At 48.4% G+C, this 22,903-nt stretch overlaps 2 protein-coding genes across 3 annotated transcripts in view; one reads left to right on the top strand and one right to left on the bottom strand.

Annotated features, from left to right (window-relative positions):
* The window catches only part of LOC132567057 (proprotein convertase subtilisin/kexin type 4-like), a 39,677-nt gene extending 37,315 nt beyond the window's left edge, over window positions 1–2,362 (top strand). For both annotated transcript variants that reach the window (XM_060232653.1, XM_060232652.1), the window contains exon 15: window positions 1,738–2,362. In XM_060232653.1, coding sequence (XP_060088636.1) covers window positions 1,738–2,234 — 497 coding nt within the window. In that variant the 3' untranslated portion in view covers window positions 2,235–2,362. The remainder of the gene's footprint in view (window positions 1–1,737) is intronic.
* A 3,845-nt stretch (window positions 2,363–6,207) lies between these two features.
* On the bottom strand, window positions 6,208–21,171 carry LOC132567708 (transmembrane protein 79-like). The gene is made up of 4 exons (XM_060233390.1): window positions 21,063–21,171; window positions 17,204–18,017; window positions 8,180–8,393; window positions 6,208–6,583 (listed from the first exon to the last, which is right to left on the bottom strand). The coding sequence occupies exons 2-4, from the start codon at window positions 17,994–17,996 to the stop codon at window positions 6,376–6,378; spliced, it is 1,215 nt and encodes a 404-aa protein (XP_060089373.1). The 5' UTR covers window positions 17,997–18,017; window positions 21,063–21,171; the 3' UTR covers window positions 6,208–6,375.
* Window positions 21,172–22,903: the final 1,732 nt, after the last annotated feature.

Genomic DNA, 22,903 nt, shown 5'->3' with positions numbered 1-22,903 from the left:
TGTATAGGAATGGGTTCGCTGCCACGACGTGAGTTTTGCGCTGTGTGAATAGAATATGGAGACCACTGAGACAGGAATTCTATATAAACCTCACAGAAGGTTTATTTATTTATTTACAGGTTGGTTTCAAGGAACAGATCAGCAGCACAGGTCTCCAGGTAGACAAAGGAGAAACATGTCTGAGAAGCATTAATTTAAACTAGTCATAGTTTCAAAGAGTGGTTTGAATTTTCCCTAATGCTTTCAGGCATAAACAGTAGAAAAGAGCAAGGGCTCAGTAGCACCTTTAAAACTAACAAAATTTGTGGCAGGGCATAAGCTTTCATGAGCTTTCTGAAGAAGTGCACAGTGACTCAGGAAAAACTCATCCCCTGCCACAAAGTTTGTTAGTCTTTGAGGTGCTGCTGGACTCTTGCTCTTTTTTTACTGCTACAGACAGACTAACAAGGCATAAACCAGCTTCTGTTGTCTAGCCACATGGTAGGATCCTAACACACACACAGGATTCCACCCACAGCAGCCTGCCCTTTCCCAAAAGTCAGACTAAATGGCATCAGGTCTGCTGTTGCCAGAGACAGGCCTAACAATCAGTTACAATGTAGGGCCAGCCATTCTGCCACGCTACCAAGTGGAGCTACCCTTCCCTCTGTCTGCTCTTTTCCTGAGCCATACCTGAGCTCTCGCTGCCCTCTTCCCGAGGCAGAACTGAACTCCCTCTGCATCTCCCTCGAGGCAGATCTAACTAAACTCCAGCCCTTTCCTCCTTCTACCCTCCTCCTGAAAGGTGATTGGATGCCAGAGCAGCACTCTCACTGGCTTATCTATAGAACAAAGCAGGAGTCAAGTGGCACCTTTAAGACCAACCAATTTTTATTCAGAACTCTCTTAAGCACACTTCATCAGAAAATGGGATCAGGTATTCAGGGGTGGCCAAACTTGCTTAATGTAAGAGCCACATAGAATAAATATTAGATGTTTGAGAGCCTCAAGACATGAGCATCAGATGTTTGAGAGAAGGAAGGAAGGAGGGAGGGAAGGGAGGAAGGAAGGAGGGAGGAAGGAAGGAGGGAGGGAAGGAAGGAAGGAGGGAAGGGAGGGAAGGAAGGAAGCAAGGAGGGAAGGGAGGAAGGAGGGAGGGAGGGAAGGAGGGAGGGAAGGGAGGAAGGAGGGAGGGAGGGAAGGAAGGAAGGAGGGAAGGGAGGGAGGAAGGAAGGAAGGAGGGAAGGGAGGGAGGAAGGAAGGAGGGAAGGGAGGGAGGAGGGAGGGAAGGAAGGAGGGAAGGGAGGAAGGAAGGAGGGAAGGAAGGAGGGGAGGGAGGGAGGGAAGGAAGGAGGGCAGGAAGGAGGGAAGGGAGGGGGAAGGGAGGAAGGAAGGAGGGAAGGGAGGTAGGGAGGAAGGAGGGAAGGAAGGGAGGAAGGAAGGAAGGAAGGAAAGAAGGAAGGAAGGAAAGAAGGAAGGAAGGGGGACAGAGGGGTGGAAAGCAACTTTTAACTTTAAAGTCATTCTCCAAGCCGCACCTTGCTTGGCTTGGAGAAGTGATCTAAAGAGAGAAATGCCTTCTCCAATCCAGCCAATAGGGTGGCGGGGGCTTCAAGAGCCACACAATACGTGTGAAAGAGCCACATGTGGCTCCCGAGCCGCAGTTTGGCCGCCCCTGGTGTCATCTTTTCCAAAGCGAGGAAGGTGTCCAGTCAGGCGCCTGCCGTTTCTGACACATGTCAACTTCTCTTTCCCCAGAATGCACCAGCCCATTCTACGCTTTCCACCACCTGTGCCTCTCCTACTGCCCGCCCAGGTATTACAGCCACTCTCGTCGTTCACGGGACCCCGGCGGTACCTCCCGTGTGGTCCAAGCGTGTGTCGCCTGCCACAGCTCGTGCTACACGTGCCAAGGAGGAACTGCCAATAACTGTACAGCCTGCCCGCCCTTCAGTGCCTACGATAAGCTCTCCCGCTCCTGTTCTCAGCCGCTTCGTACCTCTCTACCCCACAGTGGAAACATCTTCCAGGGGCCCCAGCGCCTTCTGCTCCTGATTGCCGTGATCCTGCTTTGCGTGAGCCCGGTCCTCGGCATCATCTATCTGGCGTCCCGCATGTTGCACTGGGCGGGGCCCTGGCACAAAACCCCCGACCCGGTTCCTGAATCTGAGGCTGCCATCTTGGAACTGGTCCGTTGCAACCGCGCCAGCGCAGAGGAACAGAGGAAGGAACTGGGACAGAAACTTCTGCCGTGAAGCAGCGCCTGTGGTCTGCTCTCCAGAAACACCCCAGTGCTACTTGCCTTGTTATTTTAATCGCCCTAAATTAATGCTGCGTGGCCCTGAATGCAATAAACATCTGGCTTCAGCCAGTCTCACTTCTAGTCGTGCGTCCACTTGCAATGAAAGCAGTCTGTTTGGCACCAGGCTCCTCGTTCTGAAGAGATTTGTTGAATCTGAAAGTCCACGTCTTCTCATATACTTTTCCCAGCAGAGGCTACCCAAGGAAGCTCACAAGCTGCAGAGCAAGGAGGTAAAAGGTCTCCGCATACTCTCTCTCTCTCTAGCACTTGCTTAGAGAAGATGATGATGATATTGGATTTATATCCCACCCTATGCTCTGAATCTCAGAGTCTCAGAGCGGTCAGAATCTCCTTTACCTTCCCTCCCCCCCATAACAGACACCCTGTGAGGTAGATGGGGCTGAGAGAGCTCTTACAGCAGCTGCCCTTTCAAGGACAACTCTTACGAAAGCTATGGCTGACCCAAGGCCATTCCAGCAGCTGCAAGTGGAGGAGTGGGGAAACAAACCTGGTTCTCCCAGATAAGCGTCTGCACACTTAACCACTACACCAAACTGGCACTCTAGAGGTAGCGTATCTCTAAACATGGAGATTTAGTTGAAGTATCACGACCTTTCTTCTCTGAATTTATGGAACCATTTTAGTAAGAACCAGGGCTTTTTTTTTGTAGCAGGAACTCCTTTGCATATTAGGCCACACACTCCTGATGTCGCCTATCCTCCAAGAGCTTTCAGAGCTCTTCTTACAGGGCCTACTGTAAGCTCCAGGAGGATTGGCTACACCAGGGTGTGGAACAAAACTTTATTGCTCTGGTAGGTGCTTTCCAACTAGGAAAGGAAATGGTGCAGTATATAAGTGTCAGACAGTGGAGGTTCAAAGCAAGCAGACTTCCATTGGTTACAATGTTAAGGCTTTATTTGATAATCCAAAAGTTCTGAACAATGATAACATTGGAACTGATGTCCATTGGCGGGAACATGAATGCTTTAACCAACATACATCAAAGGCTTTCTAAACAAATCTACATTCTCACACTATAGGGCTACATGTAACACCTTGCTTCCCCTTATCTCTTTGCGGTTCCCTTTCTCACAGAAGAGCCCCATTTTCTGTCAACATGGCCCCGGTCTGCAGATATTAAGTACCACATATATAAGTATCCACAGACATGGGCATAAGACTGTTAGATATACGATATATGATGACAGAAGAGTCCTGCTGGATCAGGCCAAAGGTCCTATCTCTTTCAGCATTCCAGAGCCAATTTGGTGTAGTGTTTAAGAGCGGTGGCATCTAATTTGGAGGATTGGGTTTGATTCCCCACTCTTCTTCCACATGCAGCCAGCTTCGTGACCTTGGGCTAGTTACGGTTCTCTCCAGCAGTTCTTGAAGAACTCTCTCAGCCCCGCCTACCTCACAGAGAGTGTCTGTTGTGGGCAGAGGAAGGGAAGGGGATTGAGAGTTGATCTGAGACTCCGAGTGAAGGGTGGGATATAAAACCAACTCTCCTCCTCCTTTTCTCTTCCTCCTCCTGAGTTGCATTTCGCAAATGGGAAAAACCCTTTTCTCCACAGCTTTGAAACAAAAATCCATACCAAATCAGCTTGTTGATCCATCTTACTCAGGATGGTTGAATCTAATAGCAATGGAAGGCCTTCTCCTACACCTTCTCCCTAAGAGCCCCGTGGCGCAGAGTGATAAAGCTGCAGTACTATAGTCCTAAGCTCTGCTCACGACCTGAGTTTGATCCTGGCAGAAGCTGGGTTCACGTAGCCGGCTCCAGGTCGACTCATCCTTCTGAGGTCGGTAAAATGAGTACCCAGCTTGCTGGGGGGGAAGTGTAGATGACTGGGGAAGGCAATGGCAAACCACCCTGTAAAAAGTCTGCTGTGAAAATGTTGTGATGCGACGGCTGGTGCTTGCACAGAAAACGACTGATGCTTGCACGACTGGTGCTTGCACAGAAACGAAGTATGAATGAAGAGGGAGAAGAGCATGTTACCATATCCCAAATGTTGCTTGGATTAGTTTACAGCCAATGATTAAAGCTTCCCCCATCATTGTTTTGGATATCTTACCTCTTGTGACCAATTGGTGACCAGAGGGATGTTGCCCCGCCTCCCCCTGCCAGTTCTATTGTTGACTTGAAGAAACACACTAGACCCATGTTGAATGCAACTTTGTATTTGTTAAACCATGGAATTTTTAAACGACTAATGAGTCTGCAGCAACCCAGTTAGGAACACCCTATATCAGGGGTGTCAAACATGCAGTTGGGGGGCCAAATCAGGCTCCTGGAGAGCTTCTATCAGGCCCCCAAGCAACTGTATGTCATCTGCTTCCTTCTCCCTAAATCTTGTGCCCTGCATAACAGCTTGCTTTGCAAGGCTTGCTCAATTGCACAGGAGCTACAGAGCAAAACCTCTATTTTCTCCATTGGCTGAGGCTCTTTCCTCGGGGAGGAAGGGGGGAGGAATAGCTTGCTTTGCCAGGCTCTCTCAATCACACAGCAGAGCTACTGAGCCAAGCCTCCCTTCCTTCTATTCTGAGGTTCCTCCCCCTCCTTATGTCCTGGGGAAGGAAGGAGAGAGTCAGAGTTTCCTTTGCCTAGTTCCCTGGATCCCATGGGAGAAATACAAAGAAAGCACCTTTAAGACCAATGAGTGCTAACGCTTTAAGCATGTTTTAAGTTTTTAAAAATATATGTGTGTTTGTCTGTGTACTTTATAAATATCTCTGCTACGTAATCTTAAATAGGTACACACATGGCCCAGCCCGACATAGCTCGGCCCAACCAGACATGGCTCGGCCCAACGAGGTCTCTTTTACGTCAGATCCGGCCCTCATAACAAATTAGTTCAACATCCCTGCCCTATATGATTACTTACCTGCCACTCGGCTGTGAAAATACTGCAGGGCAAAATACTAGCAAACTTTGGCAGAAATTAAATCCTACTTTCCCTGTACAGGCTCAGAAGTACTCTCATATTTCACAGTGGAACCCATCCATCAAAAACAGCCCTGAAGATGACAACAGCTTGGTTGTCACATCAAAAGCGGACATGCCTGTTCCGGAAAACATGACGACTGCAGCCAAAATGGGGAAAAAATCCAAAAAGTGAACTTCCCTTAATATGTATCAGTCCATTGCTGTGGCCAGTGCTTGGAACACCAATGCCCCGTGAAGTCCATTCTGAAACCTGAACTGCCAGATGCATTGCTGTGAACCTCCAGAGAGCTCCCTGGATCCAACCGTGATTGCCAGAGGGAGACCCCATTAAAATCCTTTACAAATCTGAGCCAAATCCTTGGGTCCATGGCACATTTCAGGAAAAGATTTGCATTTAGTGATGAGTTACTCAGTGTCGCCTGTGTGATCAAGCCTTCCTGGGTCATCACGATCGTTCTCGAAAAGTGCCCCACTGGAAGGGACACATATGCCTTCTCACCACCTCAGGGCACAGTTTTCCTAAAAAAAATAAGCTCTGTGTGTGTGTGTGTTCCTGGTACCAACCACATACATGCCCACTTTGCAGGCTTTTCTCTCTCTCCACAGAACAAAATGCTGGCTGTTTCTCTAGCTCTGGTGCGTCCATGGACCTCTCTATGACTGGTAAATATCCCCCTATTCCTAAAACGCTGTTTCCCCACTCCTCCCTGCCCTTTCCAGTTAGCTCTTGAATGTTGTGTGTTTTGTTGAAAGAACCTTTCTTTTCCCCTTTTCCTTGTTAATAAAAAGACTCTGTCATTTGTCAAATCAGCTGCTTATTTCAAGAGTTCTTACAAGGACAATCCACGGTTGTTTAGTGTTTAGATCCCAGTTGCCCTCTCTCACAGTCTCCTTTGGCTAATTCCTCCCAACTAACTGGAGTCTGCCCCTCCGGGTAACAAATTAATGGTGGAGAATGCAGGTAACACCCTGCACCTTTAAAAAAAATCTTTTTTTTTAATTTTAACAAAAAAAAAATTTCTAATAATAAACCAACATCAGGAATAAAATACAATAAACAGTACTTAAAGAAATCCATCAAATACTTCTGTAGAAAGTGCAGTTAAGAGTTCCAAACACACCCTGCACCTCTAATTCCCCCCAACTAATTGGAGACTGTCACTCTGGGTAACACTGGGGTAGCAGTGGGGTGGGCGTAACCCGATGGGGCAGGCATGAAAAGGAAACCAAAGCCCACGTTGTAGAGGCAGTAGAAATTGTAGGCTGTCAGGCAGAGGTTGGGGAAGAAGGCCAGTCCAAACCCAAAGCTTCGGTAGGAGCTGCGGAAGATCAAGGCCACTCCGTAGCAGAACCTGTGGGGCGGAGGAGACAGGAGGGAGAGAAAGGGGTGAGTCGTGTGAACAGCGGATCACTGAAGCAGCCTCAGTTGTTTTCCGAGAAACTCAGAAGGAACCCTTGGTTCTACGGTTGTCAGAAACCAAGCAGCTGGCCACCAGGAGGAATTAACCCCCCCCAAAATGGGCAACAAGCTGGAAATAAACGCAATGCGCCTGTGTTGCCCAGAAGTGACATAGGCACAACAAGGGACGATGCTCCGGTTTTGGGCAAAACTCTATGGTCAGAAGCTCATTCTAACATAGAAATTTTTGCCTACAAACCAGAGAGCATTGTCCTCGAGGTCCCCAACATGCCTACATCACTTCATGGCGATGGCGGCATGTCAACATTTATTTCTGGCTTCTTTTCTCCCTGCTCCCAATAAGTTAACCCCCCTCTTCCTCTCACTGGCCTGACTGATTTGGCTCATATCCACAAGTGCTCATTCTCATGAGTGGAGGCAAAAGTTTTTCACCTTCTGGGTTCCCAAGAGAAGCAGAGATTGCAGGCCCCTAAGTCAAATTTGGAGCGGGAGGTCTATTTTTTGCCCCACTTGAGTGCATCTTCTATCAGCTCCATCCCATGCCCATTAGGCTCTTACCCCCCACCCCCCACAAACAGGATATGAACACAGGCCATTGGTCCATCGAGCTCAGTACCTCAGGGTACCAGTTGCTGAGGGAGGTAGCGACTGAGGGTGTGACATGATCGAGGTTTACAAGATTATGCATGGGATAGAGAAGGTAGATGAAGAAGTTATTTTCTCCCTTTCTCACAATACAAGAACTCACGAGCACTCTGTGAAATTACTGAGCAGTCGGGTTAGAACGGACAAAAGGAAGTACTTCTTCACCCAAAGGGTGATTAACACATGGAATTCACTGCCATAGGAGGTGGACTGGGAGCTACAAGCATAGACAGCTTCAACAGGGGATTGGCTAAACATCTGGAGCAGAGGTCCATCAGTGGCTATTAGGTCAGGGGTGGCCAAAATGTGGCTCTTTCATACATATTGTATGGCTCTCAAACCCCTACTGTCCTATTGGCCAGCTTAGAGAATGCACTTACAGTTAAAAGTTGCTTTCTTTCCACCTCTCCCCATTCCCTCCCTCCCTCTCTTCCTTCCTGTCTTGTGGCTCTCAAACATCTGATGTTCATGTCTTGTGGCTCTCAAACAACTGATGTTTGTTCTATGTGGCTCTTACATTAAGCAAGTTTGGCCACCCCTGCTATAGATGGAACTCTCTGTCTGGAGCAGTGATGCTCTGTATTCATGGTGCTTGTGGGGGGCAACAGTGGGAGGGCTTCTAGTGTCCTGGCCCCACTGATTGACCTCCTGATGCCACCTGGTTTTTTTGCCCACTGTGTGACACAGAGTGTTGGACTGGATGAGCCATTGGCCTGATCCAATATGGCTGCTCTTACGTTCTCATGAGGTGGCCTGGGCCTCTGTGCCTCTGCTTGTGAGTCATTTGGTGAGCCACTGTGGGGAAACAAGAGTGCTGGACTTGACCCAGCAGGGCTCCACAGTGAGAATCCAAGTTGGAGAACCAAGAGAGATGGTGGTTTACCTGCTGACAGTAAAGAGCCCAGCCAAGACTGGGATGAGGCGGAGATGTTCCTGCGGGAGGAAAGTGGCCGTCACTAGCAGGTTGAGGCTAAAGATGGCAAACTGGTCCATGGAAGCGGCAACAAACATCTGTTGGAGCAGGATGGCTCGGGAGGAGGTGTACAGCGGGTCAAGGTTGTCCTGAAACAAGGCAAAAGCCGACCGGAAGGTGATGCCTGCAAGGTGGGAAGAGAAGAATCACTCTCTGGGAAATTTGGCAACTCCCTACTAAAAGCAGCAGCATGGTGACAAAGGGTAAGGGACTAGAAACTTGCTTTTAAAAAATGAATCCAGAATATACATGGCATGGCCTTGTTAGGATTTACAAGATCATTCCTTCTGTCGTAAAAGAGTTATGTTGTTTGTGTATGTTAATGTTAGCTAGTTAGCCAGGGGTGTCAAACTCATTTGTTATGAGAGTGGGATCTCACATTAATGAGACCTTGTCAGGCCGGGCCACGTGTGTCATAAAATGTAATGCCAAGTAGCGGAGATATAAACTTTATACAGAACACAGACAAACACCATTTTGTATCTTTCCTGTGGAATCAAGGGAACTGGGCAAAAGAAACTCTGGTTCTTTCCCTCCCTCCCCAGGGAATGAGGAAGGGGCGGGGCCACAGCCAATAGAAGGAAAAGAGGCTGGGCTCAGAAGCTCTGCTGGGCAATTGAGAGCCTGGCAAAGGAAGCTTTCCCTCCTCCCCAAGGGAGGAGCCTCAGCCAATGGAGAAAACAGAGGCTTTGCTCTGTAGCATCCTGTGTGATTGAGCAAGCCTGGCAAAGTAAGCTGTGAGATAGAAGCAAGCAAGAGAGAGGGAGAAGAAAGCAGACTTGCTGGTGGGCCTGATAGGAACCCTCCCGGGGCCTGATCTGGCCCTTGGGCCACATGTTTGATACCCCTGGCATAGACCAATTGCGTGTTAGGCACTGATTTCCAGCCAGAGAGAAGGAGATATTGTTCCTAATGAGATAGGGATTAAGATCAGCTATTGGCTAATCAATACATTGGAAGATGCTATATGCTGTTTAGCATGTACACAGGGGGTGGGATTTAGGGAGGAACTTTTCTTTCCTTTGTTCTACTCTTAGACTGAAAAAGAAAAGAAGAAGAAGATGAAGAAGATACTGGATTTATATCCCGCCCTCCACTCCAAAGAGTCTCAGAGCGGCTCACAATCTCCTTTACCTTCCTCCCCCACAACAAACACCCTGTGAGGTGGGTGGGGCTGGAGAGGGCTCTCACAGCAGCTGCCCTTTCAAGGACAACCTCTGCCAGAGCTATGGCTTACCCAAGGCCATTCCAGCAGGTGCAAGTGGAGGAGTGGGGAATCAAACCCAGTTCTCCCAGATAAGAGTCCGCACACTTAACCACTACACCAAACTGGCTCTCCACCAGTAACCAAGATGGAGTTTAGAAACATAGAATCATAGAGTTGGAAGGGACCTCCAGGGTCATCTAGTCGAACCCCCTACACAATGCAGGAAACTCACAAATACCTCCCCCTAAATTCACAGGATCCACAGAACTAGTTAGAACGTTTTTATCCCATGTAACTCTTACCTAGTTTTTCTAGTCAACTAAATACAGACATGTGCTGCGTTGCTTTTACTCTAAATATCCACCAGATAGAATCTCAGGACCCACAGAACAAGTTCCGGCATATTCCCTCCCCCCTTTCCTTCCTCCTTGGGCTACTGCTTTCGGATAGGCTGCATTTCAATGTTGTAAGTGGAGATTTTTATTGATTAGGGACAGGGCTTTTTTTTGAGCAGGAACACAGTTCTGGCAGGCTGGGTGTCAGGGGCATGGCCTAATATGCAAATTGGTCCCTGCTGGCCTCTTTCTACAGCAAAAGCCCTGTGCAAAAACAATGGTGATGGCAGGAGGTGTGGCCTAATATGCAAATGAGTCCATCCTGGCCTCTTTCTACAGCAAAAGCCCTGTGCAAAAACAATGGTGATGGCAGGAGGTGTGGCCTAATATGCAAATGAGTCCCCCTGGCCTCTTTCTACAGCAAAAGCCCTGTGCAAAAACAATGGTGATGGCAGGAGGTGTGGCCTAATATGCAAATGAGTCCCTCCTGGCCTCTTTCTACAGCAAAAGCCCTGTGCAAAACAATGGTGATGGCAGGACTGTGGTCTAATATGTAAATAAGTCCCAAATGGCCTTTTTCTGCAAAAAAAGTCTGTGCAAAACAATGATGATGTCAGGGGGTGTGGGCTAATATGCAAATAAGTTCCTGCTGGGCTTCTACAAGAAAAGCCCTGATTAGGGATGTATAAATGGTACCTTTCTGTTCCTTTTAGCTTTTGGAGCTTGTTGTCTCAAAATCAATTGTTTCATTAATGACATTTTTCACATTACACTTTTTGCTCGAGCATGTGTTCTGCTCCTCCCGAATTCTGGTTTAACTCTGAGAGTATCTGAAATGGCTTCTGGAATTGCGTAGTGTGCACTTAAGTGTTAAGTTAACTTACATTTCTGGCTCCCCAAATTACCAAGGCAAACAAGAGATCTTAATGTAATTGCACGCACAATCGAGCAGTGTTTTGCCAGCATGTATACAAGCTCCTGCAAATAGACCACAGCATGAAAAATGTCAATAAAGCACATTGAGATGGCTTTCGACAGTGGTTTCCCAGAGCTCTCATTCATGCACACCACGCCTGCTGCCTGTAAAGCATCATGACACCATTGCATTTCATCAGTGTCTTATCAATTCACACCGTGCACGCCAGCAATTTAGGAGACAGAAGCACAAATGGACAGAAGGAAGCAACAGCTTCCCCTGTGTAATGCCAGGTACAAGAGACCTGACTAAAAATACAGTTGTTTCCACTTTGGAAATGAGAACAGGTCTTTCTGAATTAAGGTTGCCAACCTCCAGGTGGGACAGGTATACAGCCAAAGGCATCCACGTCAAGAGAAACCTCAATAATTTAAATGATTTATATAATGAAAAATGATTTGTAGGCAAAACACATATACCAAAAGCATCAATAAAGTACAAGTAGAGACCACTCCCATATACAATTCAAACTCATAGCCGATAGTCCATTCTTTCAATTTCAAAATCCGGGATGTGGTATAAAGAGCCATAGGGGAGAACAGAGTCCAACGCTCCAAGTCCTCTTTTAGCCAGTGGAAAGGATGAAAGCAGCAAGGCAAAGGTGCGCAACAGGGATGCGCTGTATGTCCTGTTTCACATAAGGCTTCTACGAGCTTCAAATAACACAGCAATTCATAATGGAGACCAACGCTCCAGCAGCATTCTGCCGTTTCTTGTCTGCAGAATGGTTGGAGCATTGGTCTCCATTATGAATTGTTATTTGAAGCTTGTAGAAGCCTTATGTTCAACAGGGCACATAGCGCATCCCTGTTGCACACCTTTGCCTTGCTGCTTTCATCCTTTCCACTGGCTAAAAGAGGACTTGGAGCGTTGGACTCTGTTCTCCCCTATGGCTCTTTATACCACATCCCGGATTTTGAAATTGAAAGAATGGACTATCGGCTATGGGTACTTGAATTGTTTATAGGAGTGGTCTCTACTTGCACTTTATTGATGCTTTTGGTATATATGTTTTGACTACAAATAATTTTTCATTATATAAATCATTTAAATTATTGAGGTTTCTCTTGACGTGGACGCCTTTGGCTGTATACCTGTGCTTCATTTCACGTTACTCTTTTTGGGTTGGAACCTCCAGGTGGGGCCTGGAGTTCTCCTGCTATAACTGATCTCCAGACACTAGAGTTCAGTCCCCCTAGAGAAAACGGTTGCTTGGGAGGGTGGACTCTATGGCATTGTACTCTGAAGAGGTCCCTCCCCAAATGTCAGCCTCCCCAACTTCCATCTCCCATATTTATTTGTTTCTTCAACTTCTATCTCGTCCTTCCCGCCGAAGCAGGCTCAGGGCGGCTTGCATTCCATAAAAAAGTCATCTAAAAACTGGTATCCCCCCCTCATTCCATCCCTCGTTCCATTCCAGCGCTACAAGATCTGCTGGATCTGGACAATAAGTCACATTTGTGAGGCAGAATTCTGCCATCTTAGTCTTTGTAATCTAAGATTTTATATTTTTAAATTGATCTTTTACTGTTATTACTGTTGACTGTTTTTATGCTATAACCCGCTCTGAGCCTGTTCTACAAGGAGGCGGGCTAAAAATCAAATCAAATCAATATCGATATAAACCTCAATCATAAAAATACAGCATAAACAGCAATATAAACAGTATTGGGTGCTATTTCAATCTCAGAAAGGAGTATGTTAATGTTAATGATGGCGGATAGGTCCTAACGCTGCCATTCTGCAATCTGAGGTGGGCCAAATAGTCCTGCTATTATGGGCCAGGTGGCTCGGTGTCTGTCGCCATTGATCTTAGGTAGCAAATGCCTGACGTGTTGCAGGCCCTGCAGAACTGTGGAAGCTCTCTTCCCTACTCAGAGCTGGTAACCCTAGAAGCAGGCCTCAGATTCAGCAGGAGCTCACAGGAGCACAGCTCCTGAACCTTTCTGAGGGTTCCCCCTCTTCCTCCCCACCTACCTTGTCCATTGAATAGTAAGTGCAGCTGCATAACAATCCCTGGATTAGGAGAGCGGGCAGCCGGTCAGCCACCAGGGGCTTTGCCACACCCCCAGCAGCCCTTATCAACCCCCGGAGAAACCCACACCACCCTGTCTCCACTTCTTATGTGATTTTGGGTGGTGGGTGGCTTGCTGGCCTTTTGACAGGGGGGGGGGGGCAGCCCAGGAGAGCCCCAGGTAAGCGAGGCTTGCTTGGGCTGGCTGGATCTCTAGGCAGTCCAATCAGGCCTCGCTTGCCCGGGACTCTCCTTTCTTGCATCGGGTTGCTTTTGGCTGGGGAGGGGAGGCATATGCTAATGAGTTATGCTAATGAGCTCCATCACCTATTTTTCTACAAAATGATTCCTGCCTGGAAGTCAGGGAGAAATAAGGATATGTGAGCAGCAAAAACTTTGTAGTGCTGCGATAAAACATGCTGGAAGGTTTTCTTGCTCCTCCCCAGCATCCAATTAACAAAATGAAGTTTTGTTTCCAAAAAAACCCCTGCAATTAACAAGGCCCAAGTTTTCCTTGTTCTGCAGGAGCCGCTCTTGTTCACGTCCCATTAAGGCAGGAATGCTGAGCTTGGTAAAAAAAGTTCTCTGGAGTTCAACCACCTCCCAAGCAATGCCCTTGATGCTCTTCCCATCTGTGCCGTTTAGAGAACTAACAAAAGAATGGCATCTGTCTAATTGAAATGGAGGAGGGAAAAGGGGGAGGGAAGGATTCAAGCTGCCTCGTTTGAGAAGGGAAGGGTGTGAGAAAGAGGTCAAAGAATGCATGGGCAAAGAGCAAAGGGGACTCTGAGAGCGGGAGGTTACATCCCTGAACCCGGGCGAATCTCTTCAAACAAATTCAGCTGTTGATTGCAAAGTCTGAAATTACAATAGTTTCTCTAAGCTGTGGAGTCTTGTGAGCAAAAATTCTACTTTGCGAGGGATTTAGCTGCTGCATAAATTGATTTGCTCTGGGGCCATTTTTCCTGACCGAAAACAAAAATGTGTGAGCCAGAGGCTTAAAAACTGTGAGCTAGCTCACATTGACTCAGCTTAGCGGGAACACTTCCAAAGTGGAACTTGATGCAATCTTTTTTTGTGCTTTATTTCCAAATGGTGTTCAGGGCTTTGCACATCTGTAGTTTGTGCCAAGTATATGCATTACTGCATCATGACTGCTTTTTTTGGGGGGGGGCAGTATTTTGCCACTGGTAGGCTGGCCAACCTCCAGCTGGGGACTGAAGATTCACCTGGAATTACAATTTGACCTCCAGCAACAGAGATAATTTCCCCTGGAAAAAAATGGCTGCTTTGGGGGAGGGACTCTATGGCTTTATAATCCACTGAGTTAACTCCCCAGGCTTCACCCCCAAATCTCCAGGAATTCCCCAACCCAGAGTTGGCAACCCTATTTGCCAGCGAGATAGCCGAAAGCTCAGGAATCAAATTATTTCTGCAGCTGGATCATGTACATGTTGCTCCAAAGTAAGTGCTAGAGTTCATTAGGGCTCTTCTGAGAAAGTAGGCAACTACAAGCCAATACATTTTAAAGCCTATTGAACTATTTGGGAGTTACATGCATGAGACTATGCTGCAAGAAGACAGTCTATTCGCTCTTCCTTAATAGTAAGCAATGTTGAGAATACTCAAGATGGGCACCCTGACCTGCAAAACCCAGGCAAGCCCAATCCCGTCAGATCTCAGAAGCTAAGCAGGGCTGAATCTGTCATGTGCTCGAATAGGAGACCTCCTTAGAACACCAGAGCTGGGAGGCAGAGGCAGGCTTTATTCAGCAACCTCTCTGAATATCTTCCAGGCCCCCAGTCACTAGAGGTAACCATGACTTCCAGGTGCAGACACGCACACAAATGCCAGAAAGAAAGAAAATACTCAAGATTGGCTCCTGGATATATATGCAAGCTGTGAAGCATTTGGTATTGGCTGTTGAGCTAACTGGCAGTTCCTCGTTGTTGCTGCCTTATATTTCATGTACTGTACTGAGGGTTGCCAACCTATCAGCCAAAACACCCCGGTCTGCTCCTCTACTTTTCAAAGCAGAGATCTGACCTACAGAAATGACAGTGAGGCTTTCTTTCCTGGAGGTAACCATCATCACTGACTCATGGCTGAAGATCAAATGTCTGTGAAAAGGCATAGTTGCAAGAGCCAGTTTGAAAGTTGGCAACCATGTGTTTTTTTCTTGATGATCTGAATTCACAGAAGAGTGAATGTGCCCCAATTCTGTTTCTTTTCTCCAGGGCTTTCTTTGTAGCAGGAACTCCTTTGCATATTAGGCCACACCCCCTGATGTAGCCAATCCTCCAAGAGCTTACAGTAGGCCCTGTCCTAAGAGCCCTGTAAGCTCTTGGGAGGACTGGCTACATCAGGGGGTGTGGCCTAATATGCAAAGGAGTTTCTGCTTCAAAAAAAGCCCCGCTTTTCCCATTCATTTGCTTGGCCAACCAAGCCCACCTTGGTACGATCAGCCATGAAAGGCAAGGGTCAAATCCAGAGCTTCTTAGGACTGTCCTGGGACTTACCCACTGAAATGCAACTAGATCAGCCTGTATGCCAAATGCATCCTAAGTGAACATCTATGTAACATCTAAGTTACCGGGGTTCGAACTCATTTGCTATGAAGGCCGGATCTGAAATAAATGAGATCTTGTTGGGCCAGACCATGTGCTATAAAATGTAATGCCAGGAGGCAGAGATACAGACTTTATAAAGGATACAGAGGTGCTTTTCTTTCTTTTTTAAAAAAGGGTGCTTTCTTTGTATCTCTCTTGTGGGAACTAGACAAAGGAAGCTCTGGCCCTTTCCCTCCCTCCCCAGGGGATGAGGAGGGGGAGGAGCCTCAGCCAATAGAAGGAAGAGATGCTTGGTTCAGTAGCTCTGCTATGTGATTGAGAGAGTCTGGCAAAGCAAGCTCTCTCTCTCTGCCTTCCTCCCCAAGCAAGAGGCCTCAGCCAATGGAGAAAACAGAGGCTTTGCTCTGTAGCTCCTGTGTGGTTGAGCAAGCCTGGCAAAGCAAGCTGTGATACAAGGAAGCAACAGAGAGGGAGAAGGAATCAGACTTGCTCAAGAACCTGGTAGGAGCCCTTCGGGGGCCTGATTTGGCCCCCGGGCTGTTTGTTTGACACCCCTGTATAACAGATGCAAGTAGTTTTGTCAGCAAAACCGATCACAAGAGCTGCAGTGTGCCTGCACATTTTCCAGGGTGGCATCTCCAGGGTCCTGAGAAAAGAGCCCTCTTTCACTGCCCATAAAAGCTCTTCTGAACAGCATGGCGCAGACACAAGGAAAAAAAAACCCTGTCTTCTGTTCTCAGCAAGGGAGGAAAGAAACGGAAGTGTGGATTTTCTGTCAGAAAGAGCAGGGACGAGAACTGTGAAGCCATCTCTAAGGATAAGAGTTGGGCTACTTTGTTCAAGTTGTAATTTGGGTGCATGGAGGGCTGCCCAATCGCAGTCAACCTCTGGCGATCCCAGCAAGGGGCTTTCAAGGCAAGTGAGGGGCAGAGGTGGTTGCCCATTGCCTTCCTCTGCAGAGTGTCCCTTGGTGGTCTCCCTTCCAAGTACTGAGCCTGCTTAGTTTCCGAGATCTGATAAAATCGGACTATACCAGAGATGGCCAAAGTTGCTTAACGTAAGAGCCACAGAGAACAAACATCAGATGTCTGTGAGCAATAAGACAGGGAGGGGGGAGGGAGGGAGAGAAGGAAGGAAAGAAGGAAAATAGATGGAGGGAGAGATGGAAAGAAAGCAAGTTTAAATGCTTTCTCCAAGCCAGCTGACAGGGCGGCGGGGGCTTCAAGAGCCACACAATAGAGCCACAGTTTGGCCACCGCTGGACTATACCATGCCGCCTTCTTTCTCAAGTTACGATTTAATGATATGTATTTACATGGCTCTCTTCCTCCAAAGAGCACATGGGTCATCCCCTCCAGCTTATCCTCGCAATAACCCTATGAAGTAGACAAGGAGTGACATGGCAGGGTGGAGATTTGAACTTAGGACTCTCGATCCTAATCAAACACTATATTACAAAATTGAGAAATGCCCACCCAATTGTCAAAGATATTGGGGATGCAATCAAATTTTCCAAGCTGTCCAGCTTGATGGAATTATATCCATTTTGCTTTTCCCTTGTGAGAAACAAGGGCTTGATTTTTTGCATTTCCTCATGGTGAATTTTCCCCCCTGGAAAATGTCTGCTTTTCTCAATACTGCGTGCATTAGTTATGTATCAGGGGTGTGAAAAAGGCACAAACCCAGACCAAAGAATCATTCCCGAGCACGAAAACCAATCACAGCATCGAGAACATCATCAGGAATTTTTAAAATGAAAAGGCTGAAGTGGCTCCCCCTCTTAGGTCCCCCCCCCCCACAAACATCCAGCATCACCCCCTCCCTCTTTTTACCAAGCAGGATAGGGACGCTGGCCACCAAGAGGGAGCGCAGTGCGAATGCAATGCGGCTGGTGAGATCTGGACAGGCAGGAGCTTTGAAAGGCAGGCAGTAGTAAAACCCGTAGAGGAACCACGGTGCGAGCAGCAGGGCCACGAAGGCCGAAGCCACCGCCTTCATGTGGTCACTGGAGCAGCCGCGACAACAATGGGAATGATGGCAGGAATCCCCCACACCGCGGTGGGAAATGCGTTTTGCGGCTTTCACCTCCAGGAAGGGCTGATGCTCGTGGCGGTCGGGCACACCTATTGTCTCAAGATGGCCCTGCTGTACCATGGATTTCAACGGGCTTGCCAATAGTGGCTGGACAGTATCCAGAAATGATGCCTCATCAGGCACCGTGATGGCTACAGCCTGGGCCCCATCTTGAAAAGCAGAACCCTCCAGTACCACATGGCCAGCTCCTTCTGCCATTTCTGGCGGACCAGGATTCTCCTGCACCACAGAAGTCTGTGGCTGACCCGTCAGGTCCACCGCTATCACTTCTGGAACTTCCACCGTGACCAGATTGCAGTCGTTCTCCTCTTGAACATCCTCGTCCTCAGTAGAGTGAAGTTCTTCCACCGAAGATTCAGGGCTGTCGGAGATGGGGGACAAGGAGATCAGGGTGTCCAGGTCGAGGAAGGGCGAGAGGGAGAGGCGGCTGGGGTCGATGTCCTGTAGCTGGCCAGCGATGTCTGTGAAGGAACTGGAGGTGCCCTCAAGCTCTTTGAGCGGACGCTGGCAGGCGGGACTCTTTGCAGTCATTGTGGCTGGGACCTGAGAGAGCTGAAAGAGCCAAGAAAACAATGAGGAGATCAAGAGACGCTAGCCTGGGGTGGCCAAACTGGCTCGGGAGCCACATGTGGCTCTTTCACACATAATGTGTGGCTCTTGAAGCCCGCCCCCCACCACCTTGTCAGCTGGCTTGGAGAAGGCATTTCTCTCTTTAAATCACTTCTCCAAGCCAAGCCAGCTGGTGGCTTGAAGAATGCATTTAAAGTTAAAGTTGCTTTCTATCCACCTCTCTCCCCCCCTCCCCCTATATTTTTCCATCCTTCTTTCCTTCCTGTCTTGCAGCTCTCAAATATCTTATGTTTATTCTATGTGGCTCTTATGTTAAGCAAGCTTAGCCACTCCTGCCCTAGCCCTTAAAGAGGACTAGAGACATGCTGGCCAAAGATTTGGCTGAATCATCCATCCATTAGTGTTTTTACCATCAGAGTTTTTGCTATTCCCCAACTGCCATCTCCAGTTTGCTTTAGGTTATCTCTCAGCTCTCTGATAGCCTTCGGTACCTCATTTTAAATATCAATTGTAAAGATCTACCAAAGCATTAATATATATTGGCAAACAAATCTGAAATATCCCAGGCATATCCCCTCCTAAAAAAATAGACCATTTATTTGCTGAACCGCAAAGAACACTGTCAACATTCTACGGCATACAGTTTCCCACTGAGCAGTTACAGAACGTTTCTGAGCATTCCATGTTCGCTAAGTACCAGTTAGTAGAAGGGACTCAGATAGCAGTCTATTTCTAGCCGAGGGGTGGTCATACTGTGGCTCGGGAGCCAAATGTGGCTCTTTCATACATATTGTGTGGCTCTTGAAGCCCCCACTGACTTGGAAGAGGCATTCATCTCTTTAAATCACTTATCCAAGCCAAGTCAACCAGTGGCTTGGAGAATTCATTTAAAGTTAAACTTGGCTTTCTTTCCATGTCTCCCTCCATCTATTTGCCTGCCTGCCTTCCTTCCCGTCTTGTGGCTGTCAAACATCTGACATTTATTCTATGTGGCCCTTACATTAAGCAAGTTTGGCCACCCCTGTTCTAGCCTGTCTCTCTCTCTCTCACACACACACACACGCACGAGTTGCTAGGGGTCAATCATATTCCATCCTTGAACCCAAATGTTCCCCTTTGCCTCCATAATAGGACATATATGGTTGCCCATACGGGAAGCAACTCTTGACATGCTCAGACACATTACTTCACATCTTCTATATTTCAACTGGGTGGGAGGCTATGCCAGGACTTCTGTCTGGCCAGAACTCACTCTCCCGGTTTGTTTGTTTTTTACTTCCCTAGATTCATCACAATCCCCCCTCCCCTGCACTGACTGCTCTATTTAATCTTCCCCAGAAACCCTTTATGATTTCTTATAAGAACCAAATATACCCTCCCTAGGGATTAGAGTGCAGGTGTTAGCTTCCTGCCCCGTAACCTGGCACTCTGGCTCTAGGACAGCCTCTCCTAGGACAGCAACCTGCAAATTAATCTTTGGCCCCTCCCCACATCTACTGGGGCATACTAGTAGATACTTGAGGGGGGCGAAAGGTTGGGGCACGTACCAGTCCCTCGCTCGCCATTTCCTACTCCACCCTCAAATCTGACATTGCCCCACTTGGCCCCATACTCCAACCTAACCACCCCAAACATCTTATCAAACCTAACTTCCCATCATTGTCAATCACTCTAATTTCTCCTAATCGGCCCCAGCCTGAACCCCAGATCCCAGCTCTTCCCATACCTGCCCTGTCCCTTTCTGTTGCCCCATTTCACCCCCCAAATCATCTTCTTTCAGCTCAGGCCATCCCAAGTATTCTTGGTAGACCCCCAAATCCCGCCCCAGATCTCCTGATTGCCACAAATGTCCCCCAAGCAAAAAAAAAAACCCCTCCATCCACAGCCTGCTCCCCCCCCAAACCTCTGCATTTCTCCTTCACTCACCACCCCTTTCCTTTTTCCCAGCCCCACAGTAAGTCTATTCCAGGCCCTAACCAGCTCCATCTACTGCCCCTGGTTGCCTCTCTTCCCCAGATGTTCCCCCCTATGTCAGCCAGACCCTATTCCACCCCCCACCCCCATCCATCCTGAAATTCACTGGAAACACTGGACTTCAGCCTCACATGAGATCTGCCCTCCTTCAAAAATCTGCCTCATCGCCTCCTTCCCCACCAGGCATCCCTCCTTTTAGACCTCAACCACCACCACCAGCGTTATGGTTCCCTCTAAGCTGCAGAGTCTTGTGAGCAAAACTTCTACTTTGTGAGCTGCTGGCATGAGAGTTGTGAGCTGCTGCATAAATTAGTTTGCTATGGGGTCATCTTTCCTGAGCTAAGACAAAAATGTGTGCGCTGGAGGCTAAAAATCTGTGAGCTAGCTCACGCTAACTCAGCTTAGAGAGAACACTGACCACCACCATATCCTACACTGCTTCACAGCTAGATCCCCCTTCCCATCTTGGCCCCTCATTCCAGTTTCCCCCACCCCACTTTGCCCCAACTAACCTTCCTAGGCGATTTCCCCTCCCCAAATTGACCCTCCCTTGAGTCTCACTCGGCCCACCCACCTGCTCTTCCTCCCCACAGTAGCCCCCAGAACAACTACCGTGTGGCCCCATTTCACAAATCTGATCCCTCCCGATTGGCTCCGCTTCTAGGGATGCCAGCCTCCAGGTGGGACCCGGAGTTACAGCTCATCTCCAGACTATGGAGATCAGCATCCTTGGAAAACATGGTTGTTGTAGGGGGGGGGTGCTCTATGGCATTGTACCCCACTGAATACCTTGTCCTCCTCAGGCTCCCACCCCCAAGTCTCCAGGGATTTCCCCACCTGGAGTTGGCAACATTATCCCCCACATCCCGCCAGAGGCCAGGGGTACCTGCCGACGCTTCTCACACACCCCCTTCCCAACGCGCCTCTCCTTTTCCGATCCCATTCCTTTCTCTGTCCGCCCCACCGAGGCTCCCTTGCTGGGTCTGGGGGCGATCCACGATGCTCGCACCCCCTCCTCCCTCTTGGACCGCCCCCCCCCCCACAAAGACGCACCTCCGGCGCCGCCACCAAGTTGCCCCCTAAATCGCAACCCGCCTCCTCCCACCTCGCTGCAAAGCGGCCTCTTGATTCAAAGAACGCTCCCCGCCCCTTCGCCTGCCCCGCCCCCAGCTCCGCCCCCGCCTTCAAACGGCCAATCGCCGCTCTCGAATCCGAACCCGCTTCAGCCCTGCATTCCAATCCCCCTCCCCCAAGAACTAGAACTGCGGGCGGCGGGGGCTGAGTTCATTCATTGGGTGCAAAACTTTGAGTCGTGCGGCAGCTTGAAGATCAACAAAGTTGGATTCTGGATATAAACTTTTGAGTGCATGCACACTTCTTCAGATTACAACTTTTCAGTCCAGTGGCACCTTGAAGACTAGGGTTGCCAAGTCCAATTCAAGAAATATCTGGGGACTTTGGGGGTGGACCCAGGAGACATTGGGGTGGAGCCAAGATCAAGGCTGTGACAAGCATAATTGAACTCCAAAGGGAGTTCTGGTCCTCACATTTAAAGGGACGGCACACCTTTTCAATTCCTTCCTTCCACAGGAAATAATGAAGGATAGGGGCACCTTCTTTTGGGGCTCATAGAATTGGACCCCCTGGTCCAATCTTTTTGAAACTTGGGGGCTATTTTGGGGAGAGGCACTAGATGCTATTCTGCAAATTTGGTGCCTCTACTTCAAAAATAGCCCCGCCCCCGAGCCCCAGATACCCGCTGATCAATTTTCCATTATACCCTATGGGAATCGGTCTCCATAGGGAATAATGGAGTGTCTAGCAGACATTTCCCTCCCCTCCACTTTCTGACCACCCTGAAGCAGGGGGAGTGCCTCCAGATCAGGGGATCCCCTGCCCCCACCTGGGGATTGCAACACGGAGGAACCACAGTTTAACAATGATAAGTAAAAAACAGAGCAAACTATGTAGCACTATATACGAGGTTATATTAACATGTATAACATATAGATACAGAACAATATTGAAAGAAAAAAATCCCGTATGCCTCTTCTTTAGAAAGTAAAGGTAAGCCTGGAAAAAACGTGACAAAAAAGGCAACTGAAATAATCATAAGAGCCCTGCTGGATCCGAACAGTTGTCCATCTAGCCCAGCATCCTGTTTCACTCAGCAGCCAAGCAGTTCCTCTGGAGGGCCAACAGTAGGGCACAGATGCTGAGTTCTTCCCCTGATGTTGCCTTCCCTGACACTGGTGCTCAAAGGTTTACAGCCCCTGAATGTGGAGGTTCCCTTTAGCTGCTATAACTAGTAGCCACTGATGAACCTTGCTATCTAAGTCCCTAATAGAGTTCCCAGCAGACATTTCCCTCCCCTCCCCCCGCTTTCGGACGACCCTGAAGAGGGGAGAGGGTCTCCAAACCGGGGGATCCCCTGCCCCCAACTGGGGATTGGCAACCCTATTGAAGACCGATAAGATTTGATTCTGGGTACAAGCTTTCGTGTGCATGCACGCTTCTTCACGTATCCGAAGTAGCGTGCACGCACGTGAAAGCTTGTACTTGGTCTTCAAGGTGCCATTGGACTCCAACTTTGTTCTGCTACTTCAAACCAGCAAGGCTGCCCACCTGGATCTTCCCTCAGAGATGGTTCTGGGCAGGCCTCAGATATAGTGGGAGCTCACCGGAGTGCATCTCCTGACCCACCTCCTTCTGAGAGTTCCACCTCCTTGTCTATTGAATAGTATTGCAACTGCATAACAATCCCTGGATGAGCTCCACCGCCTGTTTTTCTACAAAATGACCCCTGGTTCTGGGTCAATGTATCTGAAGAAGTGTGCCTGCAGACAAAGCTTATATATTGAATTAAACTTTGTTGGTCTTAAATAGCGGGTGGC

The sequence above is a fragment of the Heteronotia binoei genome, chromosome 2 (genome assembly GCF_032191835.1).
Source record: "Heteronotia binoei isolate CCM8104 ecotype False Entrance Well chromosome 2, APGP_CSIRO_Hbin_v1, whole genome shotgun sequence".
NCBI lineage: Eukaryota > Metazoa > Chordata > Lepidosauria > Squamata > Gekkonidae > Heteronotia > Heteronotia binoei.
The sequence above is the reverse complement of the archived record's forward strand: the minus strand, read 5'-3'. Positions and strand labels throughout refer to the sequence as shown.